The 18,750-nt window shown below is 47.3% G+C and overlaps 1 protein-coding gene across 1 annotated transcript in view; it reads right to left on the reverse strand.

Annotated features, from left to right (window-relative positions):
• The window catches only part of PKD2 (polycystin 2, transient receptor potential cation channel), a 58,577-nt gene extending 50,963 nt beyond the window's left edge, over positions 1–7,614 (reverse strand). The window contains exons 1-2 of the mRNA XM_077276454.1: positions 6,980–7,614; positions 74–187 (exon numbers count right to left, since the gene is read on the reverse strand). Of these exons, the coding sequence (XP_077132569.1) occupies positions 74–187; positions 6,980–7,472 (607 nt within the window). The 5' untranslated portion in view covers positions 7,473–7,614. The remainder of the gene's footprint in view (positions 1–73; positions 188–6,979) is intronic.
• Between the last annotated feature and the right edge of the window lie 11,136 nt (positions 7,615–18,750).

The following is an 18,750-nucleotide window of genomic DNA, read 5'->3' on the forward strand; positions in this document are numbered from 1 at the left end:
AGCGGCATGGATACTCTTGATCGCACAGAATATGATAATACTTTGATAATGGAATAAAATCATAAATACTTACAAACACATAACAGGAACAGAAACACTACGTAAGTAACCAGCTCTCGGAGGATGGTTTTTAAGTATTTTTCCCTTGTAGTTATTCGATCTGCTGTATATCTTGTGCCCCAAAGACCTGTAGAAAAGAAGAAACATTTATAAGAATCTAAAAAAGAAAAAAACGCATAAAAAAACAAAACAAAAGGGAAAGCATAACATTTTTTTCTGTGCTAACTTACAATGAGTGTGTAGGTTTTTATGATAAATGGAACTTTTTATTTTCCAAATATCGATCTATATTAAATTTTAAAAAAATCAGGAATCTTTAACTTTTGCCACTGACCATTAGTTAAAGAGGCAGCTACTGAAAAGTATCTGTACAGAACAGGAAGTATGAGCGGACCCTGTAAGCTAGCCCTTGGGAGTGAGTCAACATGACAATGTGGCCCCCGGACCAGAAAAGGTTGTGCACCCACTAAAGACTAACATCCACTGAGAGAACTCTTAGCCCAAGAGCTGATCTCGGGATCGCTGCATATGGGACAGGTCTTCAAGGCTCCTCACACCTTCTCTGAACACTTGGGAGCTCGGAACGTCTTCTTCCATAGACAAGTATGTAATGTATTGTACAAGGGTCAGCCTACACACCAGGGGCCCGGTGTCCACGTTTGCAGTAGATCGGGGGCTGCAGATACGGCCATGCTCCAGAGTACTGAACATGAGAAAGAAGCACAAAGCCGCTTTCAGAGGTCTCATGTACATGTCTGGTTTTTCTCCCTTGCGTTTTTTGAGCTGCTGGATGTCTTTTTAAGTCTGCAGAACGTCAATACTGTCAATGTTTTTGCAGTGTTCTTCAGCCATGCTAAAAATGGAACAAAAAATCACGTAAAAACGTGAGTAAAACACCATATGTGAACCTACCCTAACTATTGTGCAACTGCAACTCTCAGCATGTCCTGACAGTGGCAAGCCATAAAGTGTACCCACGCATGTGCAGACACCACGTATGGCACATAGGCGTTAGAGGACATTCACTGCAATACGTGCCAGTCAGACCATCTCAGAGGGCAATATTAGAGTAGTGAGAAGCTTCCCGGGGGCCACAAACCCTCCTTTTCTAACCGGTAGAAGACACTGCGCCATGTCAGATCCTGAGAATCACCTAAAAATGTTTAGAATTGAGAGTCCTCGGTGGTTGATACCTTTAATGGCTAACTGAAAAGATGGTAACAAATTGCAGCTTTCCAGACTACTCAGGTCTCTTCATCAGGCATAGACTAATACAAAATCTGAAGAATCACATATTTATACACAGCATAGCCCAGAACTGTCATTCTCTAGTGGCTAACACGGTACAAAGACATATATCTTTCCTGTATCAAATACTCCTAGAAATGAATGTGAAGACTACTGGCTCTCCGGCGACACCTACAGGCAGCTGCCATGCATGTCAGACACCAGGAAGAATTCTTGGCCAGTTTTATGGAATGTGAGGACATAATGGAAAAATCTGCACCCCCTCACTGCCAGCCATGTTATTGAGGGAGGTGAAAATTCTCTGTAACTGTTAGAAAAGGCACTTAAAACTCCAGGACAAACTGCTGGCTGCAATAAATGCATCCATATAACACTGCTGCAGTAAATTATTATTATTATTTACGGTATTTATATAGCACCATTGAATCCATGATGCTGTACATGAGTTCTCCTGCATTCAGAAAACCCTCTCTCCCCAGCTGCAGTGCCTTCCTCACCCTCCCCACAACCAGTTCTGAGGCTCCGTCACCACTCCTGGTGTCTGTGATTGCCTGCAGTGCTGACAACGCGGTGACCGCTGCAGCCAATAACTGAGCTGAGCAGCTCTGCCAAAGTGGAAGACATGGGCCTATCTCACTGATTGGCTGCAGTGCTGACGTCACATTGACAGCGCTGCAGCCAATAACTGAGCTCAGTGGCTCTGCCACAGTGGACGGCATGGGCCTACGAGCTCACTGATTGGCTGCAGCGCTGTGGACCTGACATCAGTACTGCAGACAATAACAGGCGCAGTGGTAACAGAGGGGGTGAGTAAAGCACAGGTAATTTTTAAAACAGTAGCGCCCCCCTGAGGCCAAAGTGAAGAAAGTGCTAGTGCATAAGGTCACCTGTCACTTCGGTCACTGCCCATGGGATTGGTGGATACAGCCAGCAGCGTGGCTCTCAGTGTCAGGATGCCATTAATTACGCTGTCCACTGCTTGGACAACCCCATCTCATACCCCACACTCAGCCCCGATAACACAATAAAGCTTATACTCACCTCCCGTGCTGGCGCTGTTCACACGGTGTCGGCACTCGCTCTCCCCGGGGCTCTTGTGCGGTGTTATAATGGCGGCACCCAATCAGCGCTGGCGTCATTGTCCCTTCCTTCAGACGTTTTGAGCATGAAACAGAAGATCGGCTGCAGCCCGGACTTACTCTTCATGCTCAAAACATCTGAAGGAAGGGCAGTGACGCCAGCACTGATTGGGTGCCACCATCATAACACCGCACAAGAGCCCCGGGGAGAGTGAATGCCGACACCGTGTGAATAGCGCCAGCACGGGAGGTGAGTATAAGCTTTATTGTGTTATCGGGGCCAAACATTTCGATCAAGTAGGGGTTGTCCTAGTAGTGGACTACCCCTTTAACCTGCAGATTAACCTCATATCTACGGTTAATAGTGGTTTTTAACATGACAGAGTCCTTTCACTTGGTAAAAGTGACAACCTTTTGCCTTATTTTATTCTCACTGGTCACCTGAGCGTTCCACTTTTATCTTTATCTCCCATACAGTTTCAGAGATATAGGCCTATTCATTTAGTGGTAATTTTTGTGCTCCTCGGGGGCGTGGCTCAGAGTAATGTAGAGCACCTTACAGGCTGCCCCCAGGGAATCCTGTGAGCCACGCCCCATTGTATAGACCATAAAAATAAGCACTACATGAAAAGCCCAATATCTCTGGGACTGCATGATGGATTAAAAATAAAACAGTATGTAAGAGGGGGCAGGACAGTGAGGAATTGCAATCAGTATAACGGCGCCGACCTGACACTGCCTCTAGGTTACTGAGCACAATCCTGCTGACAGGGGCACTTTAATGTACTTGTAGAAGATTTTTCTGCAGCAAAAATCAGAGTGTTCGCAGGAAAAATGCTGCATAAAACATGGCCTTCTTTGCTGCAATCTTCCTGCGTTTTTTTCCCAATCATTTGAATGAGTGAAAAATGTTGTCAAAACGCTGAGGGTATGTGCACACGCAGAGGATTTGACGCTGTGGATTTGCAGCAGTGTTCCATGCGTTGTAACTTAAATTACCATAGAAAAAATACGATCAAAAACACCCAACACAATTTGTGATAAAAAATTATACAAATACTTTATTAGATATAAATACAACACGATATACAATAAGGCCAGGGAGGGAAGTATGAAAAAACTCAGGTCACAATGTGCACCAAGAAACGGCCAGGGGTACAAGCATGTGGACCATGTAAATAGAAACAATTAATATCTAGGTTCCAAAAAAGGACTCCTAAAAATGGCCATGGCAGGAAAAGAATACCCAATTAGGGAATACATCTAAGAAATACAACAACACTGGCTGCTATTTAAGATTGAACATAATTACCTGCACAGGCACAAAATAAACCACGGTCCACCGCGTGTACCCACCCCAACGCGCGTTTCGGCGTGATGAGCCTTTCTCAAGGCTCATCACGCCGAAACGCACGATGGGGTGGGTACACGCGGTGGACCGTGGTTTATTTTGTGCCTGTGCAGGTAATTATGTTCAATCTTAAATAGCAGCCAGTGTTGTTGTATTTCTTAGATGTATTCCCTAATTGGGTATTCTTTTCCTGCCATGGCCATTTTTAGGAGTCCTTTTTTGGAACCTAGATATTAATTGTTTCTATTTACATGGTCCACATGCTTGCACCCCTGGCCGTTTCTTGGTGCACATTGTGACCTGAGTTTTTTCATACTTCCCTCCCTGGCCTTATTGTATATCGTGTTGTATTTATATCTAATAAAGTATTTGTATAATTTTTTATCACAAATTGTGTTGGGTGTTTTTGATCGTATTTTTTCTATGGTAATTTATCTTGAGGTAGCGATTATCCCATAGATATGTCCGCTATGGCCCTTTAATATTATTGGATTACATGTTATTTATTCATAACTGTTATATGGGCATGCTTCTCATGAAGCTGTGGTTTTCATGCGTTGTAACTTGTACAGTACCATGTAAACCTATGGAAAATAACATCCGCAGTGCACATGCTGCAGAAAAAAAACACTCGGAAACACAGTGGTTTATATTCCGCAGCATGTCAATTCTTTGTGCGGATTCCGCAGCATTTTACACCTGCTCCATAATAGGAATCCGCAGCCGTAAAACCGCAGGTGAAAGTCGCAGTAATTCCACAGAGCGGATTTACCAAAATCAGTGTGGAAAAATCTGCACACCTTTCCGCAAAGTGTGCACATAGCCTGAAAGAACGGACATGCTTCAGATTTGGAAAATGGTGATGGTTCCAATCTGCAGGAAAAAAACACCAGCATAATTCATTCTTCTGGTACAGTAACACACTGCGGTTTTCTTGCATGCAATAAAATTACAGTATGTGAACAAGCCCTAATCCTGCACGATGCAGATGAGCTCGTCTCCATATGGTGAAAAGAACAGAACTTAGAAGGCCTTGGATAACAATAGTGAGAGATTACTGAGCGCTATCACAGGATATAACCGGCTACCCTGCAGGGGTTCATGGAAAATCAGAGACATCGCTGGATGGTTTTCATCCCACTATACCCATCACATCGGCCCAGTATCCCCATCACATCAGCCCAGTATCCCCATCACATCGGCCCAGTATCCCCATCACATCAGTCCAGTATCCCCAGCTCATCTGCCCAGTATCCCCATCTCATCTGCCCAGTATCCCCATCACATCGGCCCAAAATCCCCATCACATCGGCCCAAAATCCCCATCACATCGGCCCAGTATCCCCATCTCATCGGCCCAGTATCCCCATCACATCGACCCAGTATCCCCATCACATCGGCCAAGTATCCCCATCACATCGGCTCAGTATCCCCATCACATCGGCCCAGTATCCCCATCACAACGGCCCAGTATCCCCATCTCATCGGCCCAGTATACCCATCACATCAGCCCAGTATCCCTATCACATCGGCCCAGAATCCCCATCACATCGGCCCAGTATCCCCATCACATGCGCCAAGTATCCCCATCACATCCGCCCAGTATCCCCATCACATCAGCCCAGAATCCACATCACATCCGCCCAGTATCCCCATCACATCAGCCCAGTATCCCCATCACATGGGCCCAGAATCCACATCACATCGGCCCAGTATCCCCATCACATCGGCCCAGTATCCCCATCACATCGGCCCAGTATCCCCATCACATCGGCCCAGTATCCCCATCACATCAGCCCAGTATCCCCAGCTCATCTGCCCAGTATCCCCATCTCATCTGCCCAGTATCCCCATCACATCGGCCCAAAATCCCCATCACATCGGCCCAAAATCCCCATCACATCGGCCCAGTATCCCCATCTCATCGGCCCAGTATCCCCATCACATCGACCCAGTATCCCCATCACATCGGCCAAGTATCCCCATCACATCGGCTCAGTATCCCCATCACATCGGCCCAGTATCCCCATCACAACGGCCCAGTATCCCCATCTCATCGGCCCAGTATACCCATCACATCGGCCCAGTATCCCTATCACATCGGCCCAGAATCCCCATCACATCGGCCCAGTATCCCCATCACATCCGCCCAGTATCCCCATCACATCCGCCCAGTATCCCCATCACATCAGCCCAGAATCCACATCACATCCGCCCAGTATCCCCATCACATCAGCCCAGTATCCCCATCACATGGGCCCAGAATCCACATCACATCGGCCCAGTATCCCCATCACATCGGCCCAGTATCCCCATCACATCGGCCCAGAATCCACATCACATCGGCCCAGTATCCCCATCACATCGGCCCAGTATCCCCATCACATCGGCCCAGTATCCCCATCACATCGGCCCAGTATCCCCATCACATCGGCCCAGTATCCCCATCACATCGGCCCAGTATCTCCATCACATCGGCCCAGTATCCCCATCACATCGGCCCAGTATCCCCATCACATCCGCCCAGTATCCCCATCACATCGGCCCAGTATACCCATCACATCCGCCCAGTATCCCCATCACATCCGCCCAGTATCCCCATCACATCCGCCCAGTATCCCCATCACATCGGCCCAGTATACCCATCACATCGGCCCAGTATCCCCATCACATCCGCCCAGTATCCCCATCACATCCGCCCAGTATCCCATCACATCGGCCCAGTATACCCATTACATCAGACCATTATCCCCATCACATCCGCCCAGTATCCCCATCACATCGGCCCAGTATCCCCATCTCATCGGCCCAGTATCCCCATCACATCGGCCCAGTATCCCCATCACATCGGCCCAGTATCCCCATCTCATCGGCCCAGTATCCCCATCACATCGGCCCAGTATCCCCATCTCATCGGCCCAGTATCCCCATCTCATCGGCCCAGTATCCCCATCACATCGGCCCAGTATCCCCATCACATCGGCCCAGTATCCCCATCACATCGGCCCAGTATCCCCATCACATCGGCCCAGTATCCCCATCACATCGGCCCAGTATCCCCATCACATCGGCCCAGTATCCCCATCACATCGGCCCAGTATACCCATCACATCGGCCCAGTATACCCATCACATCGGCCCAGTATACCCATCACATCGGCCCAGTATACCCATCACATCGGCCCAGTATCCCCATTACATCAGACCATTATCCCCATCACATTTCCGGCCCTGGTACTCACCTCTCACAATGTGCAGGATTCTGCCCACTCCCTGCGGCTCCTGGGGCTGCTCAGTGCCTTGGCCCACTCTGCCACCTCCAGGGCCAGGGTCGCCCCTTCTCCTGCGGCCCCTCTGCCCCTGGCTGCCGATGCTGTTGTGGTGATACCCGACGAGCCCAGTGCTGCCCCCACTACTGGAGGACACCAGAGACGAAGACCTCCTGCCCGGGCCAGAAGGATGCCACTCCACATCCATCTCCACCACCATGCCCTCCTCTCCGTCCTCTTCTTCCTCCATCCCGTCCTCCTCGGCCTCGAAGCCGGGATTGTCTCGGCTCCACGCCTGCCGGGAGCAGGAGGACGGAGGTGACGGGGTGGGTCCAGCAGGGGGCAGACTGACAGCGGGTGCGGGAGGCAAGTCCTGCCTGGGCAGAGGGTCCATCTCCAGCATTGTCTGAGGGGGGGGCTGTCCCTGCAGCTCGGGCTGCGGCTTCACTCTGCTGGGGTTCACCATGCTGTAGCAGCCATTTTATTATTTGGGGTCTTTCTGTGTTTCCCGTGGCTTTCTCCGCCCTCCTTCCTCACACTCCGCTCCGTTATCCGGGGGCAGGCCGTCACTGCCCAGCTCCAGCAAAGCTCTGCTACTCCAGCACGGCTCTGCTCCTCTAGCACGGCTCTGCCCCGGCACGACTCTGCTCCAGCACGGCTCTGCCCCGGCACGGCGCTGCTTCTGGGCACCAGCTTAACCCGTCCCGAACCGCTGCCCTGCCATTATGTCGGTGTGCTCCCTGGAGAGGAATGCACAGGACTGTTTGGGAGTCTGGTCTCCAGGCAACGGTGCCCCTACATGGGGGGAGGGCTGCGGATCAGTCACCAATTAACAACCCCGTGCAAATAGTGTTCTGGCGGCACATGAGGAGGAGGATGGCAGCCTGGGCTCTGCTGAATTATGAGGGGCATCCTCTATTGTGAGGGGCATCCTCTGTTCACTGCACCCTCTGTGTATTGTCAGGGACTTCATCTACTGTCGGGCACCCTCTGTACTGTCAGGGGCACCCTCTGTACTGTCAGGAGCACCCTCTGTGTATTGTCGGGCATCCTCTGTTCTGTGAGGGGCATCCTCTGTGTATTGTCAGGGGCACCCTCTGTACTGTCAGGGGCACCCTCTATACTGTCAGGAGCACCCTCTGTACTGTCAGGGGCACCCTCTATACTGTCAGGAGCACCCTCTGTGTACTGTCAGGGGCGCCCTCTATACTGTCAGGAGCACCCTCTGTACTGTCAGGAGCACCCTCTGTACTGTCAGGAGCACCCTCTGTGTACTGTCAGGGGCGCCCTCTATACTGTCAGGAGCACCCTCTGTACTGTCAGGAGCACCCTCTATACTGTCAGGAGCACCCTCTGTACTGTCAGGAGCACCCTCTGTGTATTGTCAGGGGCACCCTCTGTGTACTGTCAGGGGCGCCCTCTATACTGTCAGGAGCACCCTCTGTACTGTCAGGAGCACCCTCTGTACTGTCAGGGGCACCCTCTATACTGTCAGGAGCACCCTCTGTACTGTCAGGAGCACCCTCTGTACTGTCAGGAGCACCCTCTGTGTACTGTCAGGGGCACCCTCAGTACTGTCAGGGGCACCCTCTATACTGTCAGGGGCACCCTCTATACTGTCAGGAGCACCCTCTGTACTGTCAGGAGCACCCTCTGTGTACTGTCAGGGGCACCCTCTATACTGTCAGGAGCACCCTCTGTACTGTCAGGAGCACCCTCTGTGTATTGTCAGGGGCACCCTCTGTGTACTGTCAGGGGCACCCTCTGTACTGTGAGGGGCACCCTCTGGGTATTGTCAGGGGCACCCTCTGTGTACTGTGAGGGGCACCCTTTGTGCAGTCAGGGGCACCCTCTGTGTACTGTCAGGGACACCATTTGTGCACTGTGAGGGGCATCCTCTGTGTATTGTCAGGGGCATCCTTTGTGTACTGTCAGGGGCACCCTCTGTGTACTGTCAGGGACACCATTTGTGTACTGTGAGGGGCATCCTCTGTGTATTGTCAGGGGCACCCTTTGTGTACTGTGAGGGACACCCTCTGTGTATTGTCAGGGGCACCCTTTGTGTACTGTGAGGGGCATCCTCTGTGTATTGTCAGGGACACCCTCTGTGTACTGTGAGGGGCATCCTCTGTGTATTGTCAGGGACACCCTTTGTGTACTGTGAGGGGCATCCTCTGTGTATTGTCAGGGACACCCTTTGTGTACTGTGAGGGACACCCTCTGTGTATTGTCAGGGGCACCCTCTGTGTACTGTGAGGGGCACCCTCTGTGTACTGTGAGGGGCACCCTTTGTGTACTGTGAGGGACACCCTCTGTGTATTGTCAGGGGCACCCTCTGTACTGTCAGGAGCACCCTCTGTACTGTCAGGAGCACCCTCTGTGTATTGTCAGGGGCACCCTCTGTACTGTCAGGAGCGCCCTCTGTGTATTGTCAGGGGCACCCTCTGTGTACTGTGAGGGGCACCCTTTGTGCACTGTCAGGGGCACCCTCTGTACTGTTAGGAACACCATTTGTGCACTGTGAGGGGCACCCTCTGTGTATTGTCAGGGGCACCCTCTGTATTGTCGGGCACCCTCTGTATTCTCAGGGGCACCCTATGTGTACTGTGAGGGGCACCCTCTGTATTGTCGGGCATCCTTTTGTACTGTGAGGGGCACCCTCTGTATTGTCAGGGACACCCTTTGTGTACTGTGAGGGGCATCCTCTGTGTATTGTCAGGGGCACCCTTTGTTTACTGTGAGGGGCATCCTCTGTGTATTGTCAGGGGCACCCTTTGTGTACTGTGAGGGGCATTCCTCTCTGTATTGTCAGGGGCACCCTCTGTATTGTCAGGGGCACCCTTTGTGTACTGTGAGGGACACCCTCTGTGTACTGTGAGGGGCATCCTCTGTGTATTGTGAGGGGCACCCTCTGTGTATTGTCAGGGGCACCCTTTGTGTACTGTGAGGGGCATCCTCTGTATTGTCAGGGACACCCTTTGTGTACTGTGAGGGGCACCCTCTGTGTATTGTCAGGGACACCCTTTGTGTACTGTGAGGGGCATCCTCTGTGTACTGTTAGGGGCACCCTCTGTGTATTGTCAGGGGCACCCTCTGTGTTCTGGCTTCGACAGTGGTGGATCAAAGGCTTTTAACCCTTTAAAATACCAGCTGCTTTTTCAAACCTGAATAGTGTGTCCGGCTGCCATTTTGAAGCCAGTTTTGATGCCTATAACCATGTTGGTGAATGGGCTCACAACGTTTGCAAATCTTGTGCTAAAAATCTCATGTGTTTTTTCATAAAGTTCATAAGCCATTATGCTATTCACATTCCACATATTTCACATTTCCTTACTTTTAGCACAGATGAGTGCAGCCATTGATCTATTTTGTATTTGACTTTTTTTGGCTATGCACTAGTATAAATTATATATATATTGTTCGGTCAGTTGATCTATTTTATTATATACTATTTTCTGACTTGAACGTCCCGCCCTTCTCCAGGCTGTGATTTTAATTACATCTCAACACAGTTGGTTCTGAGCCTCCTATATAAGTAGGCTTTATCCTGTTATTAGCCATAGGTAAGTGTTCACATTAGGCAGTCAGCTCAGATACCATAGGTAAGTGTTCACACCAGGCAGTCAGTGTAGTTACCCATTCGATCTGAGATTACCTTGACGTTTTGGTGAATGGGCTCACAACGTTTGCAAATCTTGTGCTAAAAATCTCATGTGTTTGTTCATAAAGTTCATAAGCCATTATGCTATTCACATTCCACATATTTCACATTTCCTTACTTTTAGCACAGATGAGTGCGGCCATTGATCTATTTTGTATAACCATGTTGGGCCAGGACAGAGCTGTTATGTACGCGGTGTGGTGGGAGACGGTGGCCCAAAGTCAGTTCACCTGTTAGGTTCACTCTGTCCAAACCACAACCTGCATTACTCAGACACTGGAGGATCGATTGCAGTCTCAGAAACGAGTTCCAGAGAAAACATAGGCCCGAGTCATCCAGACCATCTTTTTTCTCTTGATGAGGGGGCGTGCTGGAGTTAGACGCTCCTGATTCATGAAAGGGCGCACTCTTCACGAATGAGGAGCGTATGCCGAGTGGTATGCGCCACAACAGAAATCTTACTCCAGTCAGGGACAGGAGTGAGACTTCTGGAGTTGGCAATGCCACAGCTTGTCGTAAATTAGACAATCTGTTGCATTGTGGCCCTCTTCCCCCCCACACCACTGTCTCGCCACGGCTCAGCGCAGTTTGGCCGAACTTTGAGAATCTGGTGTGAAAATGCTAAAAGTTTAAAAATGTGGGCTAACATTTGTGACTTTTCAAAGCTTTTACCTCAGAATTCTGGTGTGGATCGGGCCCATAGGGATAATATGTCTAGACTAGTCCAATGGGCACCACCCACTCCCCTACACCTACTGTTCTTTTCCTGCATGTGTATACAAAAAGATAAATGTCAGTCTAAGGCTGCAGGGCTGGGTGAAGTCGCAATGGACCATTTTGGATTAGTCAGCCGAGACACATGGTCCCCATGATAACACAAGTCTTGATGATAGGACATGCTGAGGCACACACCTCTTAATGTATCAGGATTGTCGATCAAGGGGCGGGCACATTTACAAATTCTACTCCAGTCAGAGACTGGAGTAAGGTTAGTGGCGGAAGGAACGCTGCTTCTCATGAACTAGATACGCAGGGGTTTCCAAGCCCCATCCTACCCCAGCTCCACCCACTTTCTTGGAGCTGGTTGGAAAATGGTGTAAGAAATCTATGAGTTACAAAATTTTAGCTCAGCTTTGGCTATCTGACTCCAGATATTGATGCAAGTCCCAAATGCGGAGGTGCCATGTCAGTCCAGAAAGCAAGTATATTTTCTTTTGATTTATTACACCATGCTGGGCCTATTAAAGGGAATCTCAGCAGGTTTTTACTATGTAATCTGAAGGCAGTAGGGGATAGATCTTGAGACACTGATTCCAGGGATGTGTCACTTGTCAAAGTGCGTGCTGTGGTTTAGTAACTGTGAAGGATTTATCATTAACATTGCCTGACTAGTTCGGCAGCTAAGCAGCTCACTGTCTATAGACTTTGTACACCTGCCTGGTGTGGGAGGGGCTATGTGTGGTGTGGGCGGGGTTAGCTTCCTCAGCTCTGCTCTAAATATAAAAGCTCTGATTGTATCAGAACGGCTGCACCCAGTAATCTGACACTCAGATGAGGCAGCAAAATCTTACTAACAGATTCCCTTTAACATTAAGTTTTAAAGTAGTGGACACCCCTTTTAAGTAGCTCTCAGGTAGATTGGGGGGAAGAATTTTCCAGCACATCAAACACAAGGATATTTAATCTCATTTACGTTGTTACACATTTTTCAAGCAAAAAAATGTGACAAAGCTTTCATTTATTAATAATGAATAATAATCTTGATATTTCAATGTCAATAATAATATTTTTTATTTATATTGCACTGATACTTTCCGCAGCACTTTACAGGGGGACACAAAAGGTAGAACGTGTTGTTATGTACGATCCAGCCATCATTATTATAATAAGGGTTTTCACATCAAGCTGCATGATCTGGACATCAACCAGGATCTGTTTAACGCAGATTCAAATTTGCATAAAAAAGCAGCAGAAAAACACAGTAAAAACGTAACATGTGAACATGGCTTTAGTGCAGTTACTGTGTACTATTGGATGCATGGAGGGTGTGGAGACTGATGAATAGTCAGGAGCACATTACGATTAACATTTAGAAGGAGGCTGGAGGGGAGAGAGGTTAGTGAGTTGAGGTGATAGGCTTGTCTAAACATGGGTTTTTAAAGCACAATTAAAAATATGGGGGATATGTATCAGTCGGATCGTTTGGGTAGTGCATTTCAGTAGATTGGCGCAGCACGAGAGAAGTCTTGGAGACGGAGGTGCGAGGTTCGGATTACAGGGGATGTTAGTCTTAGATCAATTGCAGAACAAAGGGCACGAGTAGGGTGATAGAAATGAGGGAGGAGATGTAGGGTGGTGCAGAACTGCGGGTGAGAGAGATGAGTTTATATTGGATTCTGTAGCGAATGGGTAACCAGTGTAATGACTGGCACAGGGTAGAGGCATCGTGAAGCGGCTGGACAAAAATATGACCCTGGCTCCCGCATTCAGGATGGAGAAAGTTTGGCAAGAGGGAGACCAATAAGAAGATAGTTGCAGTAGTCTAGACGAGGGTGAATAAGAGCAATAGAGTTTTTGCAGCTTCAGATTTTGGAGATGTTTTTAAGATGCAGGTGACATGAGCAAGTGAGTGATTGCATATAGGGAATAAATGAAAGTTTTGTGTCAAATATAACCCCAAGACAGCGTGCGTGTTACTTGGGAGTTATGGTTGAACCAACCAAAGAAATTGAACAGTCAGGTACAGTATATGTAGGTTAGTATAGGGAGAAAACACAAGGAGTTGTGGGGATGGAGGACATGATGTTAGAGACAGTAGACAATCTCTGGTATTTTGTATTAAGGTGGGGGTGATGTCAGGTGAAGAGGTGTATTGGTGGGTGTCATCAGCATAGAGATGGTAGTGGAAACCGAATCTACTGATGGTTTGACCAATAGGGGCAATAAATAAGGAGAAGAGGAGAGGGCTTAGGACTGAGCCTTGAGGAACCCCAATTGTAAGGGGATGAATAGAAGAAGAAGAAACTGCAAAAAGATACTGTGAAGGAGGAGTTAGAGACATAGGAGGAGAACCAGGAGAGGGCGATGTCCTTGAGGCCAATAGAGTGGAGCATGGTGAGTAGGAGTGGGTGATCCAGGGTGTCAAATTTAGCAGGGACATCCAGGAGAAATAGCAGGGATTAGTGTCCATTGGATTACTGGACAATCAAGATCTAATGTCATCAATGATTAATCCTATATCTACACATCTTCACCGCTTACACATGCAGTCAGTATGAGCAGAGCTTGAATGATTTTCCAGTAGGTTTCCCGGTAACATACTTAATATTTTTGGCTCTCACTGAAGAGCTGGAGGAAGGTGAGTTTAAATGCTCCCTTCATTTTGGTGCTGGTGCTGTGTGGCGGCCATTGGTGCTGTGGCTTTGTGCTGGTGGGGCGGCGCGGTCTGGAGTCATGGGGGCTCAGTCTCGCAGCATGGGTGCTGTGGGGCAACAGGCCGTCCGCCCTGCTGGTGCATGGCCGCTGCGGCGGTGGTCGCCGCACGGCTCCGCTCCGTTAGGGCGTTAGGACCCACTACGAGGTTTGCCGTGAAGGGGCAGTGGGCTTCATACAGTCTGATCAGAATGTTAAACTGAAAACCTCATGTTCAGTATTTAAATTTTTGCCTAGCGGCTTTAGATCAACGTATGATTTTGGGATGTGCGGTTCATGCTCTTTTTTTTTTTCTTTTTGCACATAGCATGTACTTGTCTCTTTTTTTGGACCAGCACTCCTCCCATTTGGCTCAGGTGATTTTAATTAGCAGGAGACTGCAAAGTAAGGGGTCTAGCCCATTTTGGCTCTCACTGAAGAGCTGGAGGAAGGTGAGTTTAAATGCTCCCTTCATTTTGGTGCTGGTGCTGTGTGGCGGCCATTGTTGCTGTGGCTTTGTGCTGGTGGGGCGGCGCGGTCTGGAGTCATGGGGGCTCAGTCTCGCAACATGGGTGCTGTGGGGCAACAGGCCGTCCGCCCTGCTGGTGCATGGCCGCTGCGGCGGTGGTCGCCGCACGGCTCCGCTCCGTTAGGGCGTTAGGACCCACTACGAGGTTTGCCGTGAAGGGGCAGTGGGCTTCATACAGTCTGGTCAGAATGTTAAACTGAAAACCTCATGTTCAGTATTTAAATTTTTGCCTAGCAGCTTTAGATCAACGTATGATTTTGGGATGTGCGGTTCATGCTCTTTTTTTTTTTTTTTTTCTTTTTGCACTTAATATTTTTGGAAATGGTGGGTACTAATAGGTCAATATGTCTGCTCTCCTAGAGGTTATCACTTACCTTTCCTCCTAAACACTTGATCTCAAGATTAAAGGGGTTTTCCACTATTCGGACAATGCCTTCTGTACCTCTGTTTCATCCTAGTAAAATAACACTTATACTCACATCCGGTGCAAGTGCCGTATCAATAGTGTCGGCACTGACTCTCCCAGGGCTCACATGACATCGCTATGTCATGCAATCCATGCTGCCAATCAGTGCTGGCTTCACTCTCCCCTACTACTGAAGTAATTAGCATTTGGAAGAAGTGAGAGAAGAGCAGCAGCTGCACATGTAACACCTCCCTTTTCTTTGAGCGGGACATTACGTTTATATAGCTTTCCACTGCTGGGTGTCCATTGGTCGGGGCCTCAGTCCTTCTCGGCCCTAATTCATATTTACTTCATTAGACACATAGTAAGGTTTTAATACTAGAGGTTAGGACTGCCCTGAATAAGGTCACTGTGACTTGGTGAAATGACTTTTACATGTTTTTAATGAAAATTAAGTTAACTAAGTACCCTATATTATTTTCATGCACTATTGCTAATTATTTATTTACCTCGGTATTTGTTCATTCTGTTTTTATCTTGGATTTTGCATGTAACACCATGATTGATTCTTGGCCACTTAGAACAACTAAGTACATATTGCCTTTCTATTCCCTATTCTGCCTTTTACCTCGTCTTGTTTTTAGTGTGTCTTTTCTGCTTAAAACTTGTAAATAATCAATGAAACCATTTGTCTGTCCTACTTTTATAATATAAGTCTCCTTCCAATTTACCTAGCTACCCCCACAGTCATCAAGCATTATTTGTTAAGACACTATACTTTCTCTCTAGTAGGCAATCGTTAAACATTTGAGATACTTAATGTCTTTTGATATGTTCCTAATGCACTTTGAGTAATTCCACTATGCTTTGGTTTTGTATATTTGTTTATCTAAAATGAAATAAAAATTACAGTTAAAATAAAAAAGATATATGCAATCAAGAACTTGTAGCAGGGAAATGGCTAACCACAGGATAGCAGCAAAGTATTAGTAAACTTGCTTGCATAGATATGGTTCATATGTAAATGGCAGAAATGTATTGGCAAACATGTAACTTGCTTGCAGAGATGTGTTACCTTGATAGCAGGGACTGTGTTGAGAACAACGACGAAGCAAAGAGGAGGGAGGAGAAAGACTTACCTGTAAGTAAATGCACAGATGAATGTATGGTAAAATATATAACAACTTTATTCACAAAAACCCAACAAGCAAGGTGAGTATAAAAACAGTTAAAAATAAGTGCAATGGGTTCCCAGACCTGAAAATCCCAAGTAATGCATAATAAGGTATAAAACAATGAGTCAGTATAAATCAAAATGATAATATAATGCAATTAGTTTATATATACACAATAATGCTCCTCAATTAATACAACCCAGGAAAAGTTACATTGCTAAGTCAGAGAGGAAAAAAATCCATGATAAATACTGAAATAGCTAACCTAGGCTGTCTTGGTCTTTACATGGATCGTCAATCAACTATATATATTGCTTATCCACAGAATACCCTTTGGGAAGATCTGTCCTGGGATATTCCATCAAACCTCAGCAGGCCTTCCTTTATCGGCAATGAGATATTCACCGGACCCAAAAGATACTACACATGACGCTCTGCTTATATGTTCAGATAGGATGAACAAGCTACAGGCCATCCTTCGAGGTATACTGGTACAACCATCATCGACCCAGTCGTGATCGGCCTGTCTCACTTCTACTTCTCCTTTTGAACTTCTGGTTCCTTCATGAAATGTCTTGTGAATTCAGCAATTGACATCAGGATACTGTATATATGGCTATGAATATTTCATTTACCTCCCCATGAACCTTTTTGGCTCATTCTTTATATTCATATTAACTTCCCCTTGGAATTTTGTATCTTATTCATCCGATATAGTGTCATACCATATATAATTAACTAGATGGTGGCCCAATTCTAACGCATCGGTATTCTAGAATATGTATGTAGTTTATTTATGAAGATTTCAGAATAATGCAATGAATAGTTAATAGACCAATTAGCAAAGCGTGGTACAAATCCCGCGTCAATTCGTGGCCAGACTGCGTCTGTCGCTGATTGGTCGCGCCCGGCCGGCCGCGAACAATTAGTGAAGCTAAGGCCAGCTGCAGGTTTTTGAGGGCCCCGGGCGAAAGAGTCTCACAGCACAAGTAGCATATAACACAGCCCACGTAGTATATAGCACAGCCACATAGTATATAGCACAGCCACGTAGTATATAACACAGTCACATAGTATATAGCACAGCCACGTACTGTATAGCACAGCAACATAGTATATTGCACAGCCACGTAGTATATAGCACAGCCACATAGTATATAGCACAGCCCACGCAGTATATAACACAGGCCATGTAGTATATAGCACAGAGCACGCAGTATATAACAGCCCACGCAGTATATAACAGCCCATGTAGTATATAGCACAGCCACGTAGTATATAGCACAGCCCACAAAGTATATAGAACAGCCCACGTAGTATACAGCACAGCCCACATAGTATATAACAGCCCACGTAGTATATAGCACAGCCCAAGTAGTATATAGCACAGCCCACATAGTATATAGCCCACATAGTATATAGCACAGCCCACGTAGTATATAGCACAGCCCACGTAGTATATAGCACAGCCCACGTAGTATGTAGCACAGCCCACGCAGTATATAACAGCCCACGTAGTATATAGCACAGCCACGTAGTATATAGCACAGCCCACATAGTATATAGCACAGCGACGTAGTATACAACACAGCCTATGCAGTATATAACAGGCCACGCAGTATATAACAGCCCACGTAGTATATAACACAGCCCACGTAGTATATAGCAATGTGGGCACCCTATCCCTGTTAAAAGAATTAAAATAAAAAATAGTTATATACTCACCTTCTGGCGGCCCCCAGATCCAGCCCAGGTCTTTAGCGATGCTCCTCGCGACGCTCCGTTCCCAGTAATGCCTTGCGGCAATAACACGTGATGATGTAGCGGTCTCGCGAGACTGCTACGTCATCTCCGGTCATTGCCGCAATGCATTCTTGGGACCGGAGCGTCGCGAGGAGCTGGAAAGGCTGGCGCGGACGGCGGAAGGTGAGAATATAATGATTTTTTTTTAAATTATTATTATTTTTAACATTATATGTTTTTACTATTGATGCTGCATAAGCAGCATCAATAGTAAGAAGCTGGTCACACTTACAGGGTTATTGGCAGCGTTAACGGACTGCGTTACACCGTGTTATGCCGCGGTGTAACGCAGTCCTAAAATGCTATGTGGGCGCTGACTGGAGGGGGCACTGACTGGAGGGGAGTAGGGAGGGACCAATTTGCGGCCGGACTGTGCCTGTCGCTGATTGGTCGCAATTATATAGACAGTTATATATCTTATTACAGATAGATATCTTATAACCATGATTAACCCGTTTCTGACATGGGATGGGATAGTACGTCCGAGGTCAGATCCCCTGCTTTGATGCGGGCTCCAGCGGTAGTAGCAGTAATTCTGCTACATAGGGGTGATCTGAGCATCGCCTCTATGTAGCAGAGGCGATTGAGTTGTGCCAGCTTCTAGCCTCCCATGGAGGCTATTGAAGCATTGCAAAAGTAAAAAAAAATGTTTTAAAAAATATGAAAAAAAAAAAAGTTTAACCTCTTCATGACCTTGAGATTTTTCGTTTTTCCATGTTCGTTTTTCACTCCCCTCCTTCCCAAAGCCATAACTTTTTT

Source organism: Ranitomeya variabilis, chromosome 1 (genome assembly GCF_051348905.1).
Source record: "Ranitomeya variabilis isolate aRanVar5 chromosome 1, aRanVar5.hap1, whole genome shotgun sequence".
Taxonomy (NCBI): domain Eukaryota; kingdom Metazoa; phylum Chordata; class Amphibia; order Anura; family Dendrobatidae; genus Ranitomeya; species Ranitomeya variabilis.